Genomic DNA, 18,015 nt, shown 5'->3' on the forward strand with positions numbered 1-18,015 from the left:
GGTCTGTGCCATTCATGTCGTTCCCTCTGGTCCGTTCATGTCGTTCCCTCTGGTCTGTTCTGTTCATGTCGTTCCCTCTGGTTGGGCCGTTCATGTCCAACCCTTTTTGCTGTCATTTCAGAACACCATGGATGCCTTCAGCTCCAAGGACATGGCCATGAAGGCTCAGAAGAAGCTGCTCAGCTCCATGGCCAGTAAAAGCTCCGTGCAGATGTTCATCGACGACACCAGCAGTGAAATTCTGGACGAACTGTACCGCGTCTCCAAAGAACACTCCGGTAACAAAGCCGAGGCCCACAAAGTCATCAAAGACCTGGTGAAGATCGCGGTGAAGATCGGGGTGTTGTTCCGAAACAACTGCTTCAGCCCGGAGGAGCTGGGAATCGCCCAGGACTTTAAAAAGAAGCTGCACATGGGAGCCATGACGGCCATCAGCTTCTATGAGGTAAGGCACACCTGACATTTGAAATCTGTCCAACAGCTGAAGCTGCTCTGACTTCTGCTGAAGCTTCACACTCTGGATCAGTGCATGGCACTGGGCCACACCGTTTTTTACTCCTGACTCCATTTTGACTTCACTCATTTCTGGTGACCCCAGACATTCAGAACGGAGTCTTTTTTTTTTTTTTTTTTTAATAAAATTAATTTGTTTTTGTTCATGTAATACTTTGTTATACTATGTTGCAAATAAACATTAATTTTAAATGTCATTTAGTCTATATAATGCATATAATGCACCTTTTGGAGTCTCAGTTTCTCTGTTTCCTTCCTGTTTGGACAGGAAACCCCAGGGCTGAAAAAGGGGCGGACCCTGATGACATCTGTCAAACAGTTTTTAGAAGTCAATAACAGTCATGTTTGGTCCACAGGGGTAGGGTTTGTCGTCTCAGTGGAAGGGAAGGAACTGAACCAGGGGAGAATCCACTTCTTTAACTATTCCATGGGGTGCATGTCTTACATGTCCTCTGAAATCTGTTCCCATGGAAACACACTGACAGTTGTGTTTTCATCCTTTCATTTGTCACCAGTCTGTTTGGGCTGTAAATGTGCTCATCCTGCCACTGTCACATTATCGTATGTAAAGGGAAATATTAACATGAAAACATGTGCTTTCCCCCTGTCTGGTCCAGGTGGACTTCACCTTCGATAAGACCGTGATGGCCGACCTGCTGACCGGCTGTAGGGACCTGCTGCTCAAACTGGTCAACACCCATCTGACCCCCAAATCCCACGGACGCATCAACCACGTCTTCAACCATTACTCCGATCCGGAACTCCTGACCAAACTGTACGACCCCAACAGCTCCTTCAGACCTCACCTGACCAAGATCTGCAAAGGACTCAACAAAATGGTGGAGGACGGGACAATATGAGACGGACGCAGTTGGATAATAAAGTTCATATGTCCAGTGGATAATAAAGTCAGGTGGACAGTATATAACAAAGTCAGGTGGACAGTGGTAGATGACCAAGCCTTGGACGTTCTGGACACTCACGGTCCCACTGCTCACAGGCAACAGCAAATAAGTCCAACAACAACTGTGGGATTTCAGTCATGATGGTCAAGTTAGTTTTCAGGTTTTGAATGTTTGGAGGTGACATATATATATATATATATATATATATATATATATATATATATATATATATATATATATATATACATATATATATATATATATATTAGGGCTGGGCAAGTTAATGTGTTAACATCGCGTTAACGCATTCATTAAATAGCGCCAACATTTTTTTTTCTCTCCCGTTAATGCCGTTTTATTCTAACTCCTATTCTTCTGCTTGTGTGCGTGTAGCGATTAGCTGCAGATAGACAACAGGTTTACCAAGAAAAGACGGACGCCCAAATTTTCTGTCCAAATCTGTTCCTGTAGACTCACTGTAAAACTGACACATACAAACAAAATATGTCTGAGTTCTGTTCACTACCTTAGTACATTTACATGGCATTAGACATTTAAATGAATGGGAAAAAGATTGCTAGCTCGATGCTAACTTGAATGGGAAAATCCATAGACACGTTAACGATTAGCATTTACAGATTAACTTAAGATTTACAACGTCTTTTTATCCAGAAACAAAAGTTCACATCAGAGATATTTGATACTATTCATTCTGACAACAACTGAACAGAAAATACTCACAGACAAACGTTTACCTGTCCATACAAACAGAGTGAAACAAACGTGTCTGTTAGTTCCTTCTTATGTCTGAACTGACAACGGGAACACCGCAAGGACAAAACATACGTTAGTGACACTTATTCCCACCACTAGAGGGCCCCCTTTGTTTACTTTGAACAACTGAACATCACATATTGTTTTGAAAGTCCATTGCTGTGGCTGTGTGAATACACGTAGGTAAACCATGGGTCACAGGAACAGGGGGATGTTTTTTTTTTTTTATTTTAATTATTTTTTTGTTTTGGAACAGGGATTTATTTTATTTTATTTTATTTTGATCAGGGTTGGTTTGACAATCGGCCTCATCATGTGTTTCAACCAATGACAGCATTTGGGGTGGGCTTAAGACTCCTGTCAATCACTCACAAGCGTAAATAAACTGGTGGGGACGTAAACATGTGTAACAGTAGCGGTCTGTTCCATGGACATTTTCATTTGAAATGTCTTCAGATGGTGGGGATGAGAAGAAGCACTGACATGTGCAATTATTTTCATCAGCGGAGTACTTCAGTCTGAAATATCACTGAAAGGAAATACATACTGGTGATGCCGGCAACCCCGCCCCCCCCCGCATATAACTATGCGATTAATCATGATTAATCACAGAAATCCATGCGATTAAGAATTTCAATTGTTGCCCAGCACTAATATATATATATATATATATATATATATATATATATATATATATATATATATATATATATATATATATGTAATATCATAATGGTAACTGTTATTAAGACACAACCAGGAAACCAAAGATCCAAACTTGAACATGAACTGGTTTATATTTTCTATGACTGTTTTAATAGTATTTGAAATTTTATCCAATTTGTGACATGTGAGGCTTTATAATGTTTGACTTTGAACTACTGATGCTTTGTATTCTGAAAATATAGAATCCAATCAGGATGTATAGAGAGAATGGATGTGATGCTACTGTAATACAACACTTCCACCTGTTGGTCAAAACTATTATTATCTAATTATATATAGACTCACCGTACCGTCAACAAGGCCACAGAAACTGTACTGTGTCATTTCAGTTCATCAGACTCATGTCCAGTTGAGGTGGGTTTACCCACAGACACAAACCCCTTCTTTAGTTCCGTCTAGAAACTACCAGCACCCACATTTCAATATCAGCTTCTAAACAATACTTTTTTTTAAACAATGCCCAGAAATGAAATCTACCATTTGACTGGATCCTGAATAAAATGCCTATAAACTGTGCATACTATATGTACTGATACTGATGAGATTCACTCTTTGATAGTTATTGCATCTACGAACAACGATCCCAGACATTTGTAATTAAAATTATTAAAGCACTTCAGCTGCTGCCAGTAAAATATTCAAGTCCACTCTCCAGGTCTAAGTCTGGATGATTTTGGTACGTTTCCTTTTATGAAACAAGCCAGGATACTTAACAGTATCAGCTACAGAATGGATTTAAAAGCATAAACACAAGGACAGGCTCTTTAAATGGACTTGACTTTACTATCATTAATCCTTTCATTCATGTTTTTAACAGAACTGTATCATGATGAGATTAGGAAGTGTTTTTAATGGGTGTAAAATAATGAACATCAGCACACAGCACACACAGCACAAATGAATAATCACAGTAACAGCAAAACTGGGAATGAGCTCAAGTGTTTGTTTCAGATTCAGCACTGAAAGAACTGTGGACAGTAGAAGAAGAAGAAGAGGAAGAAGAAGAAGAAGCCAAGATGAACAAACCATGGATCAACAAAAAACATGCACAAAAAATGGGAATACTGTTTTTTTTTTTAATTAAATAATCTATGCATAACTACAATAAAAAGTGTCCTATTCGATCCACATAGGATCAATGAAATATCTGCTGTCCAAAAATATTATAAATGTGTTTGAAGCTATCTGATGCTCCTACATAAATAAATAAATGCATTGTCTGCAGTACTTCGTAAACTACCAGCCAAAGTACGACTGTGAAAACATGGCTGACTACACGACAAAGCTCTGAGGTAACAGCGCATCCAACGCCGGCGTGATGGAGTCACATGAGCGCTCATGTGACTCCATCCCACGGCCACGGCAGATTTTAAATCAGTTATTTCTCGCTCTTACAGGAATTCCGCCTTTCACAGTTCAGAACAGTTCAGGAGTCAGAAGGAGGAGAAAAGCTGAAAACTTCAAACTCCTGGATGTGCAGTCCAGTTAAAGAGGAGGGGCTCTGCATCCTTATGCCCCCCCCCCCCCCCCCCCCCCCCCGTCCCATCATGTGACTACATAGAAAAGGTTTTTCACAAGAGGGGCTTTTCATCTGCATTTCTTTATATTTTTATACTTGTCTTTATGCTTATTAACCCATAAAGACCCAGTGCTACTTTTATGGCAGTTCCCAAATTAATTCAATTTATCAATTTCACCTTTCTTAAGTAATTTAACACCATTTATTATAATATTATCCTCTGTATTTTGTACTTTTTCAGTAAAAATGCGTTATTTCCTTGTATTAAATTTCCTGATCATGGACTTTAAACGCCATGCTGATATTACATTTGAGGGTTTTTAGATCAAAAACAGAGAAAACTTAAGAAAAAGTCACTTTCCCAGTCAAATATATCACAGTCAAATATATCGGCGACACGGTGGTGCAGTGGTTAGCACTGGTGCCTCACAGACAGAAGGTCCTGGGTTCGATTCCAACACCAGTCGACGGGGGGTGGGACCTTTCTGTGTGGAGTTTACATGTTCTCCCTGTGTCTGCGTGGGTTCTCTCTGGTACTCTGGCTCCTCCCACCATCCAAACACATGCACTGATTGGTTAACTGGTTAATCTAAATTGCCCATAGGTGTGAATGTGAGAGTGATTGTTTGTCTCTATATGTTCAGCCCTGAGATGAACTGGAGACTTGTCCAGGGTGAACCCGCCTTCGCCCCTATGTAGCTGGGATAGGCTCCAAGAGACCCCCGTGACCCTAGTGAGGATAAAGTGGGTTCAGAAAATGAATGAATGAATGAATGTAAAAGTGTCTCCAACAACTGCCATTTACTGAAGTACATGAGTTTGACTGGTGAATCAGTGTCATAGAAAATGACGGTGCTTCCATGGTAACTATGGAGCCTCTGAACGTCCAAATATGGTCATATGTGATGACCATGAACAGATGAAGAACTGTATTTGACACCAATTATTGACATGGATTGACAGGATAAGTGGATCAGCAGGTATTAAACAGTTTAGATCAGTAGATGGTTTGAGTCTCCAGTGACTGTTTGGGTCTTTATGGGTTAATTATTCACATTAGAATTACATATTTATACGTAGTCTTAATAAACTTGTTGTTAATACAATGTAGAGAAGAATGGATTAATTGGCTTAGCTGATTAATCTAAGTTTAAAGCTCTTTACAAACTACTGGTTCTGACAGATTTTGCAAAAGCAGTGAGCATGGGTTAATAGTTTATTAATAATAGTAGAGTGCTAAACTGATGCTGGAGGAAAATAATGGGCCAAAAGATACAAGTCATTTCCACCTGTCCAACACTTGTACATCTATGTGCTGCTCAATGACTCACATTCACTTATTTAATAATTGATTACTCTGACTTGAGTTTGACAGTAATTTGGTTTCTGTTTAATTGAAAGTTAAATTTAGTCAAGAGTTATTTTGTCTGAAACAGCTGATGCACTGTTTGTTTAATACTCAGTGTTTGGTCTGAAGCAGCTAATAATAAACTAGAAGCACTCGGAGAGCGCAGACCTCCGCCAAGGCTGATCAGTGCCCCCCCCGTGGGCCCCCCCCACGCCAAGGAGGTTATGTTTTTGCCAGGGTTGGTTTGTTTGTTTGTCTGTCTGTTAATGTGCAACATAACTCAAAAAGTTATGGACAGATTTTGATGAAATTTTCAGGGTTTGTTGGAAATGGGCCCCCCCGTGGGCCACCCCACCCCCGATCACCACCAAAATGTAATCATTTCTTCCTTATCCCATTTCCAACAAACCCTGAAAATTTCATCCAAATCTGTCCATAACTTTTTGAGTTATGTTGCACACTAACAGACAGACAGACAGACAAACAAACAAACCCTGGCAAAAACATAACCTCCTTGGCGGAGGTAATAATAATAAATGACAGAACTAGTGCAAGCTTTGCTCCAGTAAACCTTTGGAAAACCTCTCTGTGGTTAGGTGTGGTGCAGGTCACAGGATCTGGGTCCATGGTCCTGGACCCAGATGTGGGTCCATGGTCCTGTGGTCACATGACTGTCCCTGAGAAACACTCCTGTCCTCAGTGAGAGTGAAGACATGAGTGAACGGCCTAATGTAAAGACCTCTGAACCACCACTGAGTGCACAGAGGGGATCCTACAAAGAACGCCGACCCTGTTCTGTTCAAGAACATCCTCCGTTTGAAATGAACCCGGTCCACAGATCTTCTGGAACAGCTGTTTTCTTCTCGTGATGCTCAGACACATCATCATGTCACAGCTCAAAGATCTCATCCTCCCCATCCCTCAGTTTTTTGGTGAGTTTGGTGACGGTAAGGGGCGTGGCCAAAAGCCTGGTCTTCTGTTGCATTCTGGGAGGTGACATGACACTCTGAGACCTTCTGATTGGACGCCACTCTGACGTCCTGCTGCCGCTGCTGCACGCCGCTTCGAAAGCAGCAACCCTGTGAAAAAACACAAACACAAGAACACACGTCTGAGGAGAGGCAAAAACAACCACAAACAGAACCAGAGGCAAACAGAACCAAAGGCAAACAGAACCAGAACCAGAGGCAAACAGAACCAGAGACAAACAGAACCAGAGGCAAACAGAACCAGAGACATACAGAACCAGAGGCAAACAGAACCAGAGGCAAACAGAACCAGAGACAAACAGAACCAGAGGCAAACAGAACCAGAGACAAACAGAACCAGAACCAGAGACAACCAGAACCAGAGACAACCAGAACCAGAGACAAACAGAACCAGAGACAAACAGAACCAGAGACAAACAGAACCAGAGACAACCAGAACCAGAGACAAACAGAACCACAGACAACCAGAACCAGAACCAGAGGCAAACAGAACCAGAGGCAAACAGAACCAGACCAAAACCATAAGAACACAAGACTGAGAGGCAAACTGTCTGAAGACAAACTACAGCTGTGAATATTTGCTGCTCCTTCTTATTCTTCCATCCTCACAGGAGTACAGTGAACATCTGCAGACTGGAGCTGAGATCTGCACTAAACACTGGCTTCAGGAAATACTGAAGAACTAAGCCCTTCCTCCATTTCTTTCTTCACCGTTCATCATTCTTGTTAGCCGCAGCTCTGAGGTTATTTTTAGTTACACTGACTGTTGATATGCAGATCAGTGAACATGAAACATATATTCCAAATGTGTCCAAAGAATCCTCATAAAACTGGAATAATTCAGTATATTCACACATTTTAGATGGAAAAGGCTCCATTCATAAAGGTCCGAAGTCTGAAAATCCAAACAACATATGCCGTTTCCATGACAACGGTCCCATTCACATCAGGTTCCTATTGGTCAGGACCACTTTAAAAGAACCCATAGTTTTCCAGGCTTCTGTTTGTTTGAGTTCCTGAAGAGGGCTTGAAGCCGGAACACGTTACAGTGTTTTTTAAGTGTCTACACACGACCAAAGCAGGGATGCACCCATACCACTTTTTTCCAGACCGAGTATGAGTACGACTACTTAGATTTCAGTACTTGCCGATACCGAGTACTGATCCTAGTCCTTAATAATCCCATTCCAGTTGTTAGTTCCTTTTGTAAATGTGCTTTATTGTCGTTGTCATTAGTCTGACTGGAACAAAGTGCTGCTACTGACATTTAATGTGTTGGAATGAGCGTTTGTCAGTTAATCCACCAGGGGGCACCGCTCTGAATTAACCATACTGGACAAATACCACGAAGAAGAGGAACGTTTAATGAAGAAGAAGAAGAAAGTCAGTAATACCAAACCTGTAGACGACAGAGGGAACACTACTGTGATACTAATGTTACAGCGTTTTCTCTGGTAAGGTTTAAAAGTTTAGCTTCAGCAGGAAGAGAAAAGACAAATGAGTGAGAGGTTTGGTTTGTACTTCCACTGGTGGCGGTCCGCACCGCTCCGTACTCCCGCTGGTATTCTCATTCTGTTTACGCATCCATGAGCACCTGGAAAACAGATGGAATGTACGCAACTTTTTGACTCAGCCTTACTTTGATCAGCCTCATTTATTTGGTTCAGTCTCCACACTCTTCACACTCACACACATTCTTCCTCCTCCTCGTACCTGCTGTACTGAACTGGGAATGTCACATGGCCGTAAGTGGTATCGGAGCACTTATTTCGGATTACTTTTCCGAGTACGAGTATGAGTACACACACTGAGTATTGGAGCCGATGCCGATACTCGTATCGGTGCATCCCTAGACCAAAGCGTAAAAATAAAGGCATTTGAATGTTTAAAGACAGTGCCTTGGAGTTTTCCTCTCTTTGTTATCTACTTTATGAAACCCTTTTCCAAAGAGCACCCCCCAAACACACTGTTTTTAGCCCTACAAGCATTCCATCCAATGACTTTTTGAACTTTATCACTTTATTTGTTGAATATTGGTGTGAGCGTAAATGTACTCGCAGCTCATAATAATTAGAAATAGAGTATTATTAGGGCTAAACCGTCTGAAGTCAACCTGAGTTTTGTACAGGGTCATACAACCATATTAGCTGTTGGATTTTTAAGGACAAATAATAATATTCTATCTATTAAAAAGACTGAATGTGTGATCACAAAGTACAAATGCACCAATGGACAGCTTTAATTTGATAGACACCAAATATGAGCACTCTAACATGTCTGCAGACATAGAGGATCCCTGTATATGAATCCAAAGTGTCAGAATTCAACAGTACAAGAAAACTGGAACATTTCCACAGTGACCCAACCATTTGAACTTTGTTTTATCGTTCCTTTATAAGATAAGATATTCCTTTACTGATCTCACAATGGGGAAATTCACAGTGTTATCAGCAGCATAAAACATACACATAAACACACATTATTGAGTCTGTTTGCTCTTTTTGTCTGGTGCTGTGGTTCGCTCAGACCTCAGTTTCAGAGAAACTCACTGAATCAAATAGTCAGATGGTCCAGTCACCTGATTGGTCAGTCCCAGTCTTGTCCCGCCTCCCTGTCCACTAAACAGGTCCAGAGGATGGATTCATCAGTTCTGAATAATGACTCCCATCCTTTACCAGGTGAGTTTCAGCTCCTTTCCTCTGGACAGAGGTTGTTAGTCTCAGGTTCAGGACACAGCGTTAATAAAAACAGCTGTTCCTGTCACTGTCACTGAGCTAAAAATGAAATAGTGACATTGCACTTTATTTCCTTATTGTAGTTATTTATTCTATTTCTTTGCTCTATTTATTATTATTGTGACTTCTAATTTTTAAATTTTATGTTCTCCTAGTTTTTATCCCAGACTGTTTTCATCTTCTTGGGTTTTTCTTGTCTTTTATTGCATCTTGTTTTTATTTATTTGATCTTATTTATTTTATTCCTTTCCTTACCCATGCTGCTATACTGATGAATGGTGGAACTCTGAGCACTTTTTGTCCTGTCTGGACGCTCGATCAACTACCTGTCAAACAGGTCTAATGTATGTTTTGTTGTAATGCCAAAAGCAATCACCATGTCTACAAAACAAATCTACCCACAGGTAGAAATGAAGGAACCTTGAACTTTGAACCTTGTACACTCCAAACACCACACGTACCTTTTCTCTGCCTCTTCACATCCTTTGACTGCAGCATGTTTAGACTGGCTGATCAAACCGTCCAGTCTTTTCAGAAAATCCCCCGGTGTGAGCTCTGACAGCGCATCCCTGCAGTCCACTGGGTTCTGTTCGGAGCCAGAGCCGGCGCCGCCCTCCAACTCCTCTTCAGCCAAACCCACCTGGTGACCGCTGCCGTCCAAATCACAGGACATCACAGGGATGGACAGGGACTTCTTCAGGAAAATGGAGTCGTTTGTGTAAAGTCTATTTGCCCTTTTTATTTGCTCCATCTGAAAGAAAAAACCCACATAAACACTTGAAAAAGCTTTCACAGTGTACCTGTAACTGAGTCTGTACTCCAACTGAACAATAGAAGAGACTGACAGGGTGGAAAGGACGGACGGAGGGACAGACGGACAGAGGAGGTGGACCAATGAGACACATTGACAACAGACAGTTACTTTACCACCTCCAAACTCTCTTCAGTCTGTTAAAGGGTACACTATAACTACAACATTTTCACTGTTCCCGTTCAGCTCTGTTTAACAGAAGAAATTAAGCCTCTTCAAAAACACACACTTTACTGCCTCGATGTTTGGTTTGGATTTGAGGACAGATCCAGCAGGTCCACAGGGACCCATGTCCTGTCCAATAGTGTCTGTGTTTCAACTCAATAACTGATCTGTTTCATACATGTATGAACAAGTCTGAGTAAATACTGTCACATGACACATGGGACAACTGAAAGAAATAACATTTTGGGGTAAAAATATTTAAATTACTGCTGTGTGAAAAAGGGACTGAAAATGAACATCTCTTTTTTTTTTTTTACTTTACTCAAATGTCCAAAACCGGCTGTTCTCATCATACATGGATCCTAAATGAAACACAGGGCTTTAACTCTGATGATAAAAAAAACAACTGGGATCAATATTGAATCAAAATGTGTGAATGATCAGTTTTATGAACACTAATCTGTTGTGACACAGGGAGACAGCAGTTTGGACCTGTGTTCAGGATCAGAATAAAAGACTGACTGGACAGGGCTCAAAATTAACTTTTTGACCTAGGAGCACTGTGCTCCTAACCCTAAAAAGTTAGGAGCACAGGCTAAAATCTAGGCGCACCACTATTATATAAAAAATTTGGAGAACAAGCAAAACTCTTGGCCATACCAAGTAATATTCCTATATGTATTTAAGCAATGTTAACCACCTAGAATAAAGTATTTGAATAGAGTATGAAAGAAAAAGCTTACATTGACACAGGTGCAAAACAATTGTCAATGTGTGGTATATACTTTAGTTGGTTCTTGGAGAAGAAAGACGAATCACACCATTATTTGCAACAACCAACTTTTTTATTTCATGGCCTAAAGGCCCTTAGTCACTATGGTCTACACCACACCTGAAGTCAAGTCTCCTTGACCTGGTGCCCCTTAGTCACTATGGTCTACACCACGCCTGAAGTCAGGTCTCCTTGACCTGGTGCCAGAGTGTAGGTACTTCCTGACCGCTGGCAGTGCATCGAAGTCATGCAGTGTTGGACCATCCGCAGAGATGCGGATGAGATCTTCGACTCTGCTGACAGCCAGGCTTGCCCTTGTTGAACCCTTGATTCTCCTCTGTGCAGAGAAACCTCTTTCACATTGTGCTGAAGAGATAGGCAGCCTGCGCACGCGAGGGGGCGGGGACTAGATTTTCCGCTTCAGTCAGCAGGGCGTGGAGCTTGTTTATTTTCAGCTGACGAGTTACTTCTGCAGCCATTATTCTAGGCGCACGTATTAATTTTCGCTCATTTTTTTATTGGCACACCGTGCGATCGTAATCTCAAAAACAGTCGCACTACCGAAATTCTCAGGCACATGCGACCATAATTCAGTCGCAGTCACGAGCCCTGCTGGAACTAAAACATTATAAAAATGATCTTAAACTGTTACCGAACAGATGTATTACAACTGAAGTGATAAACACAGATAAGAACAGAGAATATTTGACCAATAGTTGGATTGGACAGAAACTCTGAATATTCATGTACTGATGAAGAATTAGTTCAACAGATTCGGACTAAAAATATAACTGATACAAGAACTAATATTATTATTATAGTTAATAGTGCATTTACATATATGAGTCTGAACAAATATTATTATTATAGTTAATAGTGCACTTACATACACTATACTGCCAAAAGTATTCCCTCACCTGCCTTGACTCCCATATGAATGTCAGGTCCATCCCATTCCTAGTCTATGGGTTCAGTCTGACGTGGCTCCACCCTTTGCAGCTCTAACAGTTTCAACTCTTCTGGGAAGGCTGTCCACAAGGTTTAGGAGTGTGTTCATGGGAATTTTGGACCATTCTTCCAGAAGCGCTTTTGTGAGGTCCCACACTGATGTTGGACAGAAGGCCTGGCTCTCAGTCTGCGCTCTAATTCATCCAAAGGTGTTCTATGGGGTTGAGGTCAGGACTGTGTGCAGGCCAGTCCAGTTCATCCACACCAGACTCTGTCCTCCATGTCCAAATGGACCTTGCTTTGTGCACTGGTGCACAGTCATGTTGGAAGAGGAAGGGGCCGGCTCCAAACTGTTCCCACAAAGTTGGGAGCATGGAATTGTCCAAAATGTCTTGGTATGCTGAAGCATTCCCAGTTCCTTTCACTGGAACTAAGGGGCCCAGCCCAGCTCCTGAAAAACAACCCCACACCATAACCCCCCCTCCACCAAACTTTACACTCGGCACAATGCGCTCCCACAAGTATCGTTCTCCTGGCGACCGCCAAACCCAGACCCGTCCATCAGATCACCAGATGGAGAAGTGCGATTGGTCAGTCCAGAGAAGGCTCCTCCCCTGCTCTACAGTCCAGTGGCGGCGTGCTTTACACCACTGCATCCACCGCTTTGCATTGCACTTGCTGATGTATGGCTTGGATGCGGCCGCTCGGCCACGGAAACCCATTCCATGAAGCTCTGTGTGCACTGTTCTGGGGCTAATCTGAAGGACACATGAAGTTTGGAGGTCTGTACCATTGACTCTGCAGACAGTCGTCCACCTCTTCACACTCTGCGCCTCAGCATCCGCTGACCCCGCTCCATCAGTTTCCGTGGCCTACCACTTCGTGGCTGAGTTGCCGTCGTTCCCAAACACTTCCACTTTCTTATAATCCAGCTGACAGCTGACTGTGGAATATTTAGGAGCCAGGAAAGTTCACCACTGGATTTGTTGCACAGGTGGCATCCTATCACAGTTCCACGCTGGAATTCACTGAGCTCCTGAGAGAGACCCATTCTGTCCCAAATGTTTGTAAAAGCAGTCTGCATGCCTAGGGCTGGATTTAATACACCTGTGGACATGGAAGGGACTGGAACAGCTGAGTCTGAGGATTGGGATGGAGGAGACAAGACTTTGGGCAATATAGTGTATATGAGTCTGAACAAATATTATTATTATAGTTAATAGTGCATTTACATATTTCAGTCTTTATTAGGTTTCATTTAAAATTGATTATATCTTTATATCTTTTTTTCTACAAGTAGTACTGAAATTTTGTAAACAGTTCCATAAAATAGAGTTGTCAAAAATTTTAGTCCACCTGGTCTCAGGTGGACCACAGACAGTCCTGCTGGGTCCCAGGTGGACCTCAGACAGCCCTGCTGGGTCCCAGGTGGACCTCAGACAGCCCTGCTGGGTCCCTGGTGGACCTCAGACAGCCCTGCTGGGTCCCTGGTGGACCTCAGTCCTTTTCAGTCCTATTTACAGGTCCTCTTATTACTTACCGTCACTCCGTACTTCAGAGCCAGGCCTGCTAGTGTTTCTCCGGGCTGGATCATGTGTTCTATCCGCCTGTGTCGGACCGGGGACAGCTGGGACCGGACCAAACTGCCGTAGGACTTGGTCTGCCTCCCCCGGAGCAGGCCGTTCCCTCTGGCCGGTAAAGAAGCCCGTTCTCCGGACATGACGGTGATCCACTTAATCCGACCAGTGTTTAAACTCCGAACCCACGAACCAGCTGAAGTTGGACTGTCAGGACACGGACACAGTTCTGCACATCCCAAATATTAGAATTTACAGTCTGTTCCACCGGTGTGTCCACGGCTGTGTTAGCTCTGTGTTAGCCTGTTAGCTCTGACGGTCATTCATGTGTTTCCAGGGCTGTGTTAGCCTGTTAGCTCTGGGTTAGCCTGTTAGCTCTGACAGTCATTCATGTGTTTCCAGGGCTGTGTTAGCCTGTTAGCTCTGGGTTAGCTTTGACATTCATGTGTTTCCAGGGCTGTGTTAGCCTGTTAGCTCTGGGTTAGCCTGTTAGCTCTGACAGTCATTCATGTGTTTCCAGGGCTGTGTTAGCCTGTTAGCTCTGACAGTCATTCATGTGTTTCCAGGGCTGTGTTAGCCTGTTAGCTCTGTGTTAGCCTGTTAGCTCTGATGGTAACTAATGATGATGCTCCGGATCCAACTGTGTCCAACTACCGGTCCAACCGGAAGCATCTGTCCAAAGGAACCAGCATGTCTGACTGTACTGAGTGTAAAACAGCTGATCTGTCAAAGGAACCACAGAAAAAGTGTGTTCCGCTGAACTCCCCCTTCATATCAGTTAGATATCCGCCCTGTCAGCTGTCAGAGGACCGTAGATGTCCACAGCAGGATCATGTGTTTACGCTGTGGTCGGATGTCCCATATGGTCCCATGATCCCTCACTGATGATGCATTCATGGAACTAGAGACGTTCTGTGAAAAAAAGAAAGACTGACTGAAATGACATGTACATTCTACGCTATAACGTGCATTAGTTCATGTACTCCTCACGTAGTTATCTTCAGAATATCTGAGCACATTTTCACATATTTTAAGAATCACTGAACATTGTGAAATTAATAGGAAAAAAAATAGAAACTCCGAATAACCAAATTCTTTCCAAATATAGAATAAAGCACTGTATACAGCAAATGTGTAAAAACTGACCATGTCTACAGATAATTATTATAATGTGGTTGAAAGTTCCAGAGAGAACATGTACTGTGTTTGTGTTTAAAAAGTTAATATTTGAATTTCTGATTATTTCCGTTGCAGTGAATGTCTCACAACGACCCGGAAGTGTACGTCCTGTTGCTTTGGTCTATGTTGTAACTGTATTAGCCTCAGTTGTAATCTGTGTATTTGCAGTAGAAATACAGAAAAAAGTCATGTCTTTCAAACGGGAAGGGGATGACCGGTCCCAGCTGAATATTCTAAAGGTAAAAGAGTTTTGTGAGTTTCTCCAGAATCAATTATAAATGAGAGACTCCGGTTTGTTTTGTTAGCATGTTGGCTAATGATACAGTGAGCACAGATGACAGAAAACCTGCTGAAATACTGACTCCATTTGAGCTGCCGGTTACTTTATTTAATTTAAAACCTGCTGAAATACTGACTCCATTTGAGCTGCCGGTTACTTTATTTAATTTAAAACCTGCTGAAATACTGACTCCATTTGAGCTGCCTGTTACTTTGTTTAATTGTCTTGTGTTTAAGAAAAGGCGAGTTGCAGACCTTTTGTCCAATTATATCACTGAGGATGAAGCAGCTCTCATGAAAAATGGAAGGTAAAATGAAATTCCTTTATATTAATTATTTTGTATGTATTTTTTTAACATAATGATGGCCAGAATACAAAATCTCCTATCTGAAAAAATCATTTTTTTCAGGAAACAAACAAACAAAAAAAAAGTTTAGTTTTATTATAGTATGGTCTTTGTTAAAGATATCCAAGCATATTCTACTGTTCTCAGACTCTCTTTCTATATTATGTGTTAACAATACATACTAGGTATTTATGCCTTCCAAAGTGCAGTCCATTTAATGTGAAAACTCAAAATCTAAAAATTTGCAGATAGGAGGTGTTGTTTTTTGGCCATCGATATGTATGTTAACTGAAGACTTACATCGAAAACTCTTTTTTTTTTGTTTTTTTTTTTAGATACTCTTGCCTTGTGTGCTCCTATCGGCCTGTGTTTGACACTATTGATATGTTAACAGTCCACAGGAAAGGGAAAAGGCATCTAGAGGGTGAGCCTGTTGCATATTTACACAGTAGGAGTTTATTTTGTACTTTAACAGGATGGAAATATGAGATTAAAGACACCTTTCCTAGTCACAGCAGGTGATGCAATTCTTTGAATCTGTATTAATCATCAGGTTAACATTGATGACAGTGAAGGCAATACAGTCAATGAGTCCGTTAGGGAAAGACTTTTGACAGTTTATTTTTGTGTGTGAATTTCTACATATCATTAACTGGAGCCTGTTCTGGACACCAAAACACATATAATGGACACAACGATGATTTTACTACATGTAACTTATACCAGATTAATCATACTTAAAAAATAAAAATGGGTACATATAAGTTTATCATCTTGTCAGTACCCCTGACCACGGTGCTGATGAAGATCAGAAGTTCATCTATAACACCTACAACAGCAGCTCACTGCCCCTAATATGTGCTATATGATAATGCTAATTACTGTTTTTATGTAGTATGTGTATTAGAGTGGATAAAATGCAGAAACTGAATTTCCCCACAGGACAAGAAAGTGAGTTAACCTTGAAAGTTAAAAGTTCACAGTAACAAACTAAAAAGGCTGGAGATTCTTGCTCAAAAGAAAAAAAAAAAAAGGGACGGAGATGAGCCAACTTTATGGTGTGTCATTGGATTCAGCTCTTCCCCACTAAACAAACTTAAAAGAAAATACCTTAACTACCCCAAGAAAAACCCACCTGTGATGAAAATAAGATAATACAAAAACTGTAAAACAGGCTGGAGAAACAATCAGCTAAATAAAGAAAAAATAGATCCTGAGCTGAGCTGTGGCTGATGTGATGTGTGTGTGGGAGAGACTCCACTGCCCCTCAGCCCATGACCTTCAGTTGAATAGATGATGACAGATAATTATGAATGGAAACAGGTAGACGGAGGGAGTCAGAGGGAGAAGGAAAACAGGAGGAAATAAAAAAAAAAAAAAACATATGCAGCACTTAATACTGTGCATTCCAGCCCACATATACATAACTGTATATCTTTAGATATCATATATTATAGACGTGTACTTGGGCCACACTAAAGGGGAAAAAATGAACTTGTATTTTAAGTAAAGTCAGTATTGTGGGAAAAAGTAATTTAGTAATATAATGAAAATACAGTGGCAATATCTCAAGAAAAAAACTAAATAATCAGAAAATAGTCAAAGTCAAAATATTCCGATTGTAAAGTTGTGTTTTTTTGTTTTTTTTTTTTTGTTTTAGAAAAAGGTGAATTAGTATAAGAATAAGGTCTTTATATTTGAGGAATAAAGTTGTTATATTTTGACAATAAAAAGTCAAAACAATGCAGGAATGTAATGATGTCAGTTTTTTGTTTTGTTTGCTTTCTGTGCAAAGATATAATGTTGTAAAATTCTCCGTTGAATTAAATGAAGCAGACTGAGCCCAGTACCTGGTGCTCTAGCAATATTGTTACTTTTTCTGACAATATTATGTCTTCATTCTCCGACTTTTTTCCAAAATATTATAAGTTTTTTGACTTTCATTTAGTGTTGAATACTTCCCTGAATTGCCAGGTCACTCAGTCATCTTATAGTATACAGATTCATACTGTGCATTATTTTGTGTTGATTCAAATTCTCTTTTTTTTTTTTTTCCAGCATTACAAAAATTCTATGGAAAGAAAACACAACTTAGAAATGAGATTGTAAAGAGACAACATGAAAACTACGTCCAATCAGAACAAAATCTACAGGTACAGTCGTTCACCACAGTCATAATAATTATGATGGTTTTTTGTTCGATGTATGAAAAAGGTGCTGAAATATTGCGGCTGAGGGGTTCATCAGGTGATAAAATATACGAGCAAAATAAGTTCTTATTGTGTTTGTGACTGATTGAGCTTCATGTTGGTCTGTTGGAGCAAAGGCCTATTATTAGTGACCCTGTGATCCGGCCTCATGGCCCAGACACAAAGCTCCTGCTGACCACTGCAAACCTGTTCTGTTGGACCAAACAGACAACTGGATA

The 18,015-nt window shown here is 41.0% G+C and overlaps 3 protein-coding genes across 7 annotated transcripts in view; 2 read left to right on the forward strand and 1 right to left on the reverse strand.

Moving 5' to 3' along the window:
* LOC115436124 (tumor necrosis factor, alpha-induced protein 8-like protein 2 B) lies at positions 1-16,506 on the forward strand. Of its 2 annotated transcripts, XM_030158872.1 has the most exons (3): positions 1-445; positions 1,131-1,383; positions 16,495-16,506. In XM_030158872.1, exons 1-2 carry the CDS (start codon positions 38-40, stop codon positions 1,371-1,373), a joined length of 651 nt encoding a protein of 216 aa, XP_030014732.1. In that variant the 5' UTR covers positions 1-37; the 3' UTR covers positions 1,374-1,383; positions 16,495-16,506. The 2 variants fall into 2 exon arrangements, with proteins under 2 accessions (XP_030014732.1, XP_030014731.1); XM_030158871.1 differs by lacking the exon at positions 16,495-16,506 and having other exon boundaries at positions 4-445; positions 1,131-1,674.
* On the reverse strand, positions 6,635-14,593 carry LOC115436125 (lysM and putative peptidoglycan-binding domain-containing protein 1-like). The gene is made up of 3 exons (XM_030158873.1): positions 13,746-14,593; positions 9,971-10,260; positions 6,635-6,864 (listed from the first exon to the last, which is right to left on the reverse strand). The coding sequence occupies exons 1-3, from the start codon at positions 13,923-13,925 to the stop codon at positions 6,675-6,677; spliced, it is 660 nt and encodes a 219-aa protein (XP_030014733.1). The 5' UTR covers positions 13,926-14,593; the 3' UTR covers positions 6,635-6,674.
* The window catches only part of LOC115436123 (sodium channel modifier 1-like), a 13,824-nt gene continuing 10,855 nt past the window's right edge, over positions 15,047-18,015 (forward strand). For all 4 annotated transcript variants that reach the window (XM_030158866.1, XM_030158867.1, XM_030158870.1 and 1 more), the window contains exons 1-4: positions 15,047-15,200; positions 15,478-15,548; positions 15,923-16,011; positions 17,646-17,740. In XM_030158866.1, the coding sequence (XP_030014726.1) occupies positions 15,150-15,200; positions 15,478-15,548; positions 15,923-16,011; positions 17,646-17,740 (306 nt within the window). In that variant the 5' untranslated portion in view covers positions 15,047-15,149. The remainder of the gene's footprint in view (positions 15,201-15,477; positions 15,549-15,922; positions 16,012-17,645; positions 17,741-18,015) is intronic.

This window comes from Sphaeramia orbicularis, chromosome 16 (genome assembly GCF_902148855.1).
Source record: "Sphaeramia orbicularis chromosome 16, fSphaOr1.1, whole genome shotgun sequence".
NCBI classification, from domain to species: Eukaryota; Metazoa; Chordata; class Actinopteri; order Kurtiformes; family Apogonidae; genus Sphaeramia; species Sphaeramia orbicularis.